General features: G+C 38.5%; 1 protein-coding gene across 1 annotated transcript in view; it reads right to left on the reverse strand.

Annotated features, from left to right (window-relative positions):
- Positions 1–10,590, reverse strand: part of LOC104081218 (diacylglycerol kinase eta-like) — a gene marked incomplete at its 5' end in the record, with an annotated part of 18,673 nt that extends 8,083 nt beyond the window's left edge. The window contains 6 exons of the mRNA XM_009583862.1: positions 291–408; positions 2,221–2,355; positions 6,801–6,929; positions 7,385–7,661; positions 8,954–9,053; positions 10,505–10,590. Of these exons, the coding sequence (XP_009582157.1) occupies positions 291–408; positions 2,221–2,355; positions 6,801–6,929; positions 7,385–7,661; positions 8,954–9,053; positions 10,505–10,590 (845 nt within the window). The remainder of the gene's footprint in view (positions 1–290; positions 409–2,220; positions 2,356–6,800; positions 6,930–7,384; positions 7,662–8,953; positions 9,054–10,504) is intronic.
- Positions 10,591–10,793: the final 203 nt, after the last annotated feature.

The raw sequence follows: 10,793 nt of genomic DNA on the forward strand, positions 1-10,793 counted from the left end.
GATAACCCAGCTCTGAAGGACTGCTGGCCTCCTCCTCTCGGAGCCAGTGGGCAAGGGGTAAGTGAGCAAACGTCTCCTATTATTTCTGCTGCCGCAAGACAATTCTGCACTACTCAAAACTAAAATGGCACAATCCAACCTGTTTTCAGACCTTGAGGTCTACTGCCAAATGACGGCAAAACAGAATTGCATAATGAAAAAAAACATTACAAAAAAGTAAAAAAAAAAAAAAGCTTAAGAAAAGCAAAACAAAGCAAAAGAGTAAATTTGGAAAAAAAATAATTTCTTACAGTGAATCTGGATCCGGGTCAATAAACGGCGTAGCACCAAATGGATCGATGTTTGCTAGCAACATTTTGCTAATAATTGAACTTCCTGCAATAGAAGCAGCTAGACCAGCCCTCAAACCTGATGGAAAAAAACGGAAAAAAACCCAAAAAAACCAATTTGTATTTGATAAATAGAGAAACATATATTGTCATAATATAAGCTGCATACTGAGAGACAAAATATTCATTAAATCTGTATAGGGAATGATTGTGTTTCTATCTCAGTTTTTACCTATATTGGTTATCCTTCCAGGTCTCTGGCTCTCTTGAGCAGAAAGGCAGATACACTGCAGTGCAGTGGCTGACTCTTCAGTTACCACCATTGAGAAAGAAGAAAACAAAGAAAATTCAGGATTTCAGGCCAACGCTCACTGGCTGGCATAGTAACCAACGGGGTGACCTAACATCCAAAAAGACTACTAGAGCTTTTTATTTAGTTTAATCTTCACCTCCAAACTGTACTTGATTTTCCTTGGTCCTTTCCTTTGGAAATACTCCTAAGGAATACCCTCACCTTTTTTATAACTGGAAGAGTCATAGTTTAACTTAACTTAATTTGTGGAAAGGTGACAGCCTTGCCATACCTACCTTGACTAATACCGAAGTCACTCTGCAAAACACTGTGTAATGCATGTAAACAAAGAAAACTTTCTAAAAGCTTTCACTTAAATTGACCTAAAGAAAAATGTAAGCTCAGTTCCATTATGTTTTAATTATACTAATGAAGTTAATTAAAACAGTGTTTTACTGGTGCCCCCTAGTATTAATTGCATTTGGATAAGAACAGATTTTTTTTTCAACTCTTTTTACTGCACAGCAGCTTTGAGTAGTTTCAGTTACCCATTTCCTGAGAGGTATCTACAGACACCTCTTATTCAGAGGGTTGAACTTCAGACGGCTCTGTCCCTCAGCCCCTTCATAGCCTCCACTGATTAGGATGAATGATAGAAGGATTTCGATGTACAGGTGGGTGAAAAATTGGACATGAGCCGACAATGTGCGCTTGCAGCCCAGAAAGCCCGTCGTATCCTGGGCTGCATCAAAAGAAGCGTGGCCAGCAGGTCGAGGGAGGTGATTCTGCCCCTCTACTCTGCTCTGGTGAGACCCCACCTGGAGTACTGCGTCCAGCTCTGGAGCCCTCAGCACAAGAAAGACACGGACCTGTTGGAGCGGGTCCAGAGGAGGGCCATGAAAATGGTGAGGGGGCTGGAGCATCTCTCCTATGAAGAAAGGCTGAGAGAGTTGGGGTTGTTCAGCCTCGAGAAGAGAAGGCTCTGGGGAGACTTTATTGTGACGTTTCAAAATATAGAGGGGGCTTATAAGAAAGACTGAGAGACTTTTCACCAGGACCTGTAGTGACAGGACAAGGGGCAACGGTTTTAAACTGAAAGAGGGTAGGTTTAGATTGGACATAAGGAAGAAATGTTTTACGATGAGGGTGGTGAGACACTGGCACAGGTTGCCCAGAGAAGTTGTGGATGTCCCATCATTGGAAGTGTTCAAGGTCAGGTTGGAGGGGGCTGTGAGCAACCTGATCTAGTAAAATATGTCCGTGCACATGGCAGAGGGTTGGACTAGATGATCTTTAGAGGTACCTTCTGACCCAAACCACTCTCTGATTCTATGATTCTAAGATCCTGAATTTCATTTTTCATCCTCCAGAATCAAATGCAACACTTCTGCTACATCTGATGTTGTGCCAAACGATCAGGAATCTTCTATGTTATTTTGCATTTCCTACTATATGATACCACACAAAGATGTGTATGTTGGTTCAAACAAATTCAGGGCTCCTGGCATGAAATAAAAATCGCTGTTTGACAGCAAGCAGGGGAACAGAAGGCAATATTAAAGTAGTGTAAGGAACAGCAGATTTCAAAATCGTAATTACCTGGGCAGATAATCCTAGTGTTAAGCACTGGGAGGTTTTCCTTGCTTGCAGCCAAAGCTGGAGCAGAGAAAGAGCCTGTCTGAGAATGGATACTTCGGCTTGTACGTCGATCTGGAGACCTTGGTGCAGTTTTCACTGTGCAGAAGAAGTAAAAGTAAGAGCACTAATTAGACCTATTACGACATTACCAAATATGTAGTTTTTACAGCCCTGAAAATGTTTCAAAACATTAATTTAATCTGTTACCACTCCGTGACAAATGCCCTTCCCCCTCACACCACAGTTTTTCTTCTAAATACAGGGAGGAAAACTCAGAAACAGATCAAGTGACCAGCACAAATTAAAATGAACAAGGATGCATGGCATTCAATGTGACAAGTTCCCAAATTACGCTTCAAGCTACTAGCAAAAACTGAATTATATCCACCTTAAAATGCAATAGTATTTAATGCTCTAGTAGGCTTCTGACAAGCATGTTAATCAAGTAATACAAATTTAAACTTAAATTCAACATATATTTACTTATAAATATACCTATATTATATAGTTCATTATTATTTATAACAATTTTAATATAGATAGCTATTCTAAGCGATAGGCCATGGAAATACCTGATCAACAGCCATGCTATTTGCTTCAAGCAGCTAAAATGGACCCCCTGCCTGCTTCAGGTTTCTGAAAACGTCAGACAAAACTCTGACATCTTTATCTACAGCTGACCTGAAAACTGCAAGGGAAGGGAAAGCCATGTTCAGACATTCTTGTCTTCTGCAATTAGAGAGATCATGGGGGAGATCGGTTTACCGTCATCTTTTCTTTTTCACAAAAAAAACAGCAATTGCCAAAATAATTGGAATAACTTATTTGTTAAAATTTTCCAGAAGATGGATCAATAAAACCTTGTGACAGATAGCCAAGTTTGGTAGCTGCTCAAATTGTTGGTGGCAAAGGCAGGTAATGGCTCCGGAAAAAGGAGGAGAAGAAAATCAAGGGCAAAGAGAAGATGCTCACAAAGAGGAACTGGTAGCTCAGTGAGGCCAGTTATCCCTGGGGCTGCCTCTGGAGGTGATGAAGAAGGATAGGCTTTTCAGAGGGCAGACCTCAGGTGTTGTAATTTACTTTCCTGGCAGAACTTGTTTCGTGCAGACTGAGAGAATATGCCAGTGCCTGCTGTAGCCTGGGAATTTCTTTGTGAAATTCAGCCCTGTCAGACATAGCCAGAAATCAGTGCCACAGGGAAGAAAGTTTGGGTATTACCAAATGCTTAGCTATAGCATTTCCATGTGCATGTAGAAAGCTTTTGCACACCAAATGATCATAGACATTTCTTGGCTACCTCTGCTCCAAATTATCTCACATGTTAAAACTACTTCAGCTTAGGACAACTTCGACCGTGACCATCTGAAGAAGCTCAGAACAAAAAATGAAATTACTTCGAAGTGATCTGATATATTCCTCTCAAAACCTGAAAACTAATTCAGCAAAAATAGAATGATTAGGACTAGCACCAAGAAAGCAGAAGAAAAACACCACCAGGAATGTGGTGGGAAGGATAAAATATTTTTTGTGGCCCTTTTTTGTGGCCGGAGGGGGACAGATCAGTTCACGTCAAACATAACTCAGCTTGAGAGAAACGTGGGTGTACTGTATGAAGACATGAATGGAAAGAAAATACAGAGTGGGAAAATCTAGAGACAAAGGTAATAACAAGAACCAGGGTTTAGAAACTGTGTCCAAATCAATTTAGGCCAGGATTTGGGCATTCACTTTTTTTTAACTGATGATAATCTAGCATGGAACAGTCAATGAAATGGCAAATTCTTCATCCTCTTGTATCCCAGGAGTAAGATTACACATCCTTCTGGGTGACTTGCTTAAGTCAGACAGAAATTATTAGATGCAGGACAGGGATAAGTGGGTGAAATTTTCTGGACTGTTTTCTATGAAAGGTCTGACCAAGTGGACTAACAGCTCCTTCTGACTTTAATATCTGTATTAACAGCCTTAGCAATTATCACAAAATGCTACAGTATTGCATGATAACAATACAACACAATGATTTGTATCCGTGCACGACAAAACACTGTAATATAAAGTTAAAAAATTAAAAAAAATAAAAACTGCAAATGATATCTAACAAGAGTTTTTAAATATTTAGATGAAGGTAATTAACATATGGAAAAATATTATCTTCATCAAATGACCAGGAAGATCCTTAGAGGGTAAAATATAATATTCAAAACAAAATTAACATTCATTTTTCATAATGCTACCGAAAAATTCACAATGCTATTCACACAGTCTGTTCTCTCTGTACTTGGGAACAAGGCAGTTATATTAAATAGGAAAATCAACAGAGCAGCTGCTCTTTATTTGACAGATGAGACTCATGGGGATAACTGCAATACAGATAAACTTTTGCTGTTCATGCTCTGATAAAAACAACAGAGCCCTAATGAGTAAAACTGATGTTTCACTGCAGATAATTGAATTCATGTTTCATGCTTTCTCCCTAAACACCTATCTTCCACTGACAGCATTAATATGCACTCTATTTCACACATATCAGATGTATGAAGAATAATACAGCTCCACAATAAACACAGAAATTTTATCACCAAGAAACAAGGGGTTTATATAAATTTATACATATGGATATACGTATGTGTATATTTTTATTTTATTATATATTTATGGCAGTAGGACCAGGTCATCCATAGAGCCAGCAAACTCTATGAATTACTATTGAAACTAGACAACCAACAAGCATTGATTCCTACAACCAAGGTAAAAGGAGCGGGGCCAATGAAAAGACAATTACCGGAGAAAGTCTGAAATCCATTCCTGGAGAAAAGGAAATGTGAGATTCTGAATCAACAGAAGCCCCAAGAAACTAATGACCTATTTCTAAGGTAGGAGCTACTGACACAAGCACCAGCTTCAGAGAAGAGCCTTAGGAGGACAACACCTCTGAAAGATCTTGGTGTGCATTAGGGTAACAGGAGGAGATGCAAATCCCAAACAACTTTGCTGACAACTGATTTTGCCACAGGAAGTTGCTCACTAGAGGATGGCTTTTGCTGTCCACCAGCTACCACTGTTTCTCCATGACTCGCAGATTCTCTCGAGACCTCACCTGCAGTGCATCACTGCCCACTTTGGTAATATGGCAAAGACTGAAATTTCCACCTATAGCAAGAAACAGCTTTCCTAAAATGATTAGCTTGGGACTCTTGAATAATCCTGACACATTAACTACCAGTCAAAACAAAGTGCAGTATTGAAGTTTGTACTGGGAAATGTGCAAACACGACCTCTGGCTGGATTGGCTCGGTGCCAAAACCAAGCAAGGAAGGAGGTAAGTGAGGGTCCCTTTTAGACAAATTTTACCTTATTATTTCAATGTGGGAATTAGTACTATGCTATTTCAGGAGATGAGTAGGGAATACTGTTCTCTAAATATCATTTTACATACAGTAACCAAACACCGAATAGCCAAAAGGAAAGCTTAGCAACAAAACGGGCTATTACTTTGCAGAAATGCTACCTTCCAAGCAAGTTGTTTTAAACTAAGATCACTCGATATTCTGATTGCTTTGTACAATTATTTATACAAATAATACAACTGGGTTCTTTCTGTTGCATTTTAAAACCCAGCATGGGCTACCCACACATAAATGCTGTCTTCCTTTTTTTGGAGAGTGACCTGCAGAGCCCCGCAGTGAGGACAGGATGATGCTCCTGCAGGAAAGCTGATAAAGTCCATCTGACCAAGGACAGAGTAGGTAGGGAGCTCTACACCTTGGAAAGCAAGAGTAGCTTGGTATAATGGCTTGCTATACGGCTTGCTATACAGCAGCCAATAGCTGCAAGGAACTAGCTGGACTAATGACCTGTATTGAGGACAACAATTTAAGAAATTTTTCATGGGAAGGAGCTCTGGATATTGAAGACTTTGGTTCAAATTTCTGCTCTGGATTAGACAAATAGAGGGGGTGACCTTAGTACTGCCACTGCTCAGGAGCCTTCCAGGAATCCAGTTTCTGTTATATTCTTTCCTGCTTTACGCTGTTCCACTTCATGTAAAAGACTTGAAATTTCATTCTCTCCATTCCAATAACTGTGTCAAGGTAAGTTCCCAGCTGAGACATCAGGGTTTTGTTGTCAATACAATGAATAAATATGTCTGTTTCACACAATTTGAAACCCCTTCAACAGGAATGACTGACAGAAATTCCTATAATATGCCCTAAAATGCCTACGACTGAGACATGCTATTGCCACGGTTACCCAGGCTCTAGTCCCTGCGCAGGTTCATGTAGAAAGGTGAGTGTAAACGCTGGATTAAATGCAGGCACTTCTCTCCCCAACAAATACCTTCTCAGCTATTCCAAAAGACTGCTCATCTCATCTCCTGCATTTTTCTCTCAACTTTTATTTATCCAAATCTATTAAAATTTGTGACCAGTTTCCAGTGAAACAACATGCTAATATTTTTAATTATGGAGCCAACTATGCTCCATAATGCAACTATAAGGAGATCACATAACTTTAAATTATTTTATTCCTAATTTACTCACTTGATGGGGACTCAAGTTCCTTTGTATCTTCCTCTTTTTCCTCTTCTTTGGATTCATCCAATTCTTTGCTATATTCCAGTGGGGACTGGTTCACTTGTTCTTCACTATGAGCATTCTGCTCATCCACAACTGCTTATTAAAAAAACAGACAGAAAGTTTCAAGATCTCTAAGGAAAATCTGCATAAATAGAAAATTAGCTTCTTTTTTTCTGTAGCTTTAAGTTTAAAAATATTAACAAAAGATTTCTATTGCCAATTCAGTGAAAAAGACTCCTACAATCCTTTGCCCATTGATAAAGATTCGCTGCCAGAAATTTTCGTTTTGTGGAGGATAATAGTTACAAAAGAAACACATTTTTATACGTACACACACGTGCATACATACGTATTCATATATGCGGGCAGACAGTCATCAACATCCAAACAAGCCGCATTTCTTTCCCCTGCAGCTTGTAATATGCATATAATTTATACATACATAAAAATGTAGAAATCAAGCTTTAATAATGAAAATTTATGCTAGTAAAGAAAAAAAGCTGCATCATTATTCTATCAGTAAGGATCAAAACATTGCTGATGTGCACCTTTTTCTGCTTGTTCAATGATCTGCCTCACAGCCTTCTTCAAGCTGTTTGCCCGGAGCATTAACTGTTCCCTTGGTTTGAAGAGTTTCTGGGTGGAAGACTTTGAGACACACTCCGCTAATTGCTCTTTACTTTCAGACAAGGATTCTTCACTTGAAAACTCCTCTGCTTCTTCTTCCACAATGGGGGGAGTGACGCCTGGGAGAATGGGAGCAGCCTGGGCTTCTGTGTGAAGAGCCTGGAGCAATAGGTCTAGCTTCTCATTTAACTCGGTGCACTAAGATGAAGTGGAAAAGAATACTTACACACCAGAAAAACAGTCAACATATGAACATTTTCAGGAAATTAAGCACCAGATTCTAGGGAGGGAGCTAAATTCTCCATGCGGTAGGATTTAAAATCGTCTGTGTCTAAGTGTCTATGTCATTGTCTATGTAAAATCCAAACCCAGGTTCAATATTTCATAATATCAGATTATGAGTAGGTCTGCATGGGTTTTCGCAGACTCTGTGACACCCAACCAGATTAGAGCAATTATAACAAAAAAACCCTACACTCAGACTAATATAACACAGTGTGCTAAACTCAGCCTGCCACGTAACTAGGGTACAGATTAGATCTTATTCTTTTTCTGATGGCCTGCAGCACAGAGCACAGATTTGCCCATACCATGCATTATAACAAATTATGGGTGCTCAGCACCCCAATTTGGAGAGATAACCTACGGGGACATGCCCAGCTGTTAGACTGAAAACACATGGTGGTTTGAGGAGGGGGGGGCGCGCATTTGCAACACAGCTGTACATTTAAGCAAGTAAGTTGTCACAGAGGAAAGAGGCCCAAGCCAGAACCAAACACTGTCAAACACGTCTACGCCTGACTGAGGAGTTGTTCTCTAGGTGCACTGGAAAAGAGGTGATTTTCTGTGCTTAAGGGAAAGGAAACCAACACTGTTTGGCCCTGGAACAGTAAAAAAAGAAAATTAATTTTCTAAAATGTGCACTGCATAGAAATGTAAACGAGGAACTGCCATTTAGCCAGTACATTTCCTGACTCCAGGATTGTTAGTGATTTTGTTTTCTTCTTTTATTTTCAGCTCATGTAAATTTTGTGCCTCATACCAAATGCTTCTGGTTTTTTTTCAATGCTTTTGCAACATGATCTCTACAATTTACAGTTTAAACCATTATTTTTAACACTGTAGTCTCTCTTCCCTTCATTCTCCCAGCATACTTTCTCTTCATTATCCCATTGTTTTCCCATAGCTAACTTAATCCTTTTCAGAGAAAAGTGGAACTCCTAATGCAGAGTATTTCCATTTGTCTCTATGGACGTTACCATGTACTTTATCCTTTCTGAAGGAAAAAAGTGTAAACAGAGTTTATAGAGATCTTACAGTTTAAAGACAGTTTGGAAATGACTGTTCTATGCACTAAGAAGAGAAGAATTTTAAAGTCACTGGTTGAAATTGAAGCCAAGCTGGGCATCCTGGAGAGGCTTAAAAATTAAACACCCATGAGCTACAATACAAAAACATAACTTTAAACCAGAAAATAGTCATTGTCTTACTTTAATGGCCATGGCATCAGCTTCCTCTGCATTTTCCATCGGTTTTTCATAAGTTTTCCCTATTTTGGCAACGAAGTCCTTTACAGTTTCACATAATATTCTTCAGATAAAAATAGGAGAGGGGAGAAATCAAATGAAATGAAATAGATCTGTTTTGAATATTAAATTATTATGGCAATTGGTTTATGTGCATACTGCTATAGACCATTCTTGTTGGAAACTGAACTCTGTGATCATACTTGCAAAGCAGATGATACTCTTTTCCATGGCTTGCCAAATTCAAGCGATAAGCTTTAAAACAAAAACTCTTCCTCCCTTTTTATTTAAGCCTTTGCACACATTGTATCTAAGTCTCATATTTCTAAGAACAGAAATAAACACGACTAATTTTATTCATTCCCTTGCTTGTACACCTTCCATACCAGAGTTGTTAGCAAACTTGCATTCACTTTGTTAACTTCAAACACCGTCTTGCAAACTCCCATATGAAGATGGAGCCTAGAAACCATGGAGAAAATCTGCTGACTTTAATGGAGCACTTCTTAGATGAAAACATACAGCCACACATGTCCCATTGCACCTCTCATGCTTTTGAACCACAGCAGACCCTGAGGCATATCTATACAAACTACAGTGGCTGCAATGAATTTACATTGTGTGAATCAGAGAAAGATTTGGTTCTTATTACCTACACTGCAGACAGACAGCAAACTTACTAACGAGGTGTGGATAATTGCTTAGTACTGTTCATTTGGTTGAAATTTATTTGACAGAAATTGAATAGATTTAACAAGATACAGACCCAATTTAGAATTTGGAGTTAATTTTCAACATGTGCTATGTACATTTTTAAAATGGAATTTTATTAACTTGCTTTTAGCAGAAAAAAAAAAGAGATCTAATGACATTCAGACGTATTTTTGAAGACTCTGTGACTGGTCTTTTACATATCACAAAATAGAAGGGTTTTTTTTCATGGAGAAGGTATACACAGAATACTTCTGATTTCAGATGATGTGCATGATTTGCCAAGTAATTATCTCTCATTTTTAAGTGTTTCAATTTGGGGGAAAAAACCTGTTGTCTGAGACCACTATTTATTGAACTGATACAGCCAGAGCTATGACAAAGCTACCTAGTCTGAAGTTTGCCTTCACATTGGTGAAGTTGTTTGTCCTCTTAAAGATATGGATATGTATAAAACAAAACACAAAAAATGTAATGTGAAGTAGATCACATATTTACTTTAGTAACAGTAAGTTTCATATTTAAGCTGCATGCTAATTTGGAGTGATTTAAAATAACCTTATATTAATATTATGTGATTTTTTTTTTTCATATGGTGATGCATTTAGAATTAAGCTATACATTACAATTGTACCATGCAAAAATTTTGCAGAAAAAACATCCACTATAAAATGTATAAATTAAGATATATTAAGTAAGCCAGGCCAGCCATAAGAAAATCAGGCTCACACAGAAGGTTATTATGGTGATGATGTTACACAGGGGATTTATCCCACACATTGTACATAAAAAGGATCAACTCACTTGGCAGATGATATGACAACTGAGTGCTGATCAGAATTGAGAATTTTTGCAAGATGAGCAGCAACTGAGTCCTCATAAGCAGATATCTGAAAACAGAGAAAAAAGACTTCAATTTCCAGACGTTTCAGCATTTTAACACCTACTAGTGATTTAAAACACCTCCAAAAATAGCAGGATTTCCATTTCAGATCTAATACAAGGACAGGCAGCTGGCAATGCAGATTCTACCTGCGTACTGTATTTTATGTACCAGATTTTTAAAATTCCAAGTAACACTGCATCTGAGAAC

The sequence above is a fragment of the Fulmarus glacialis genome, unplaced genomic scaffold (assembly GCF_000690835.1).
Source record: "Fulmarus glacialis isolate BGI_N327 unplaced genomic scaffold, ASM69083v1 scaffold33778, whole genome shotgun sequence".
Lineage (NCBI taxonomy): Eukaryota > Metazoa > Chordata > Aves > Procellariiformes > Procellariidae > Fulmarus > Fulmarus glacialis.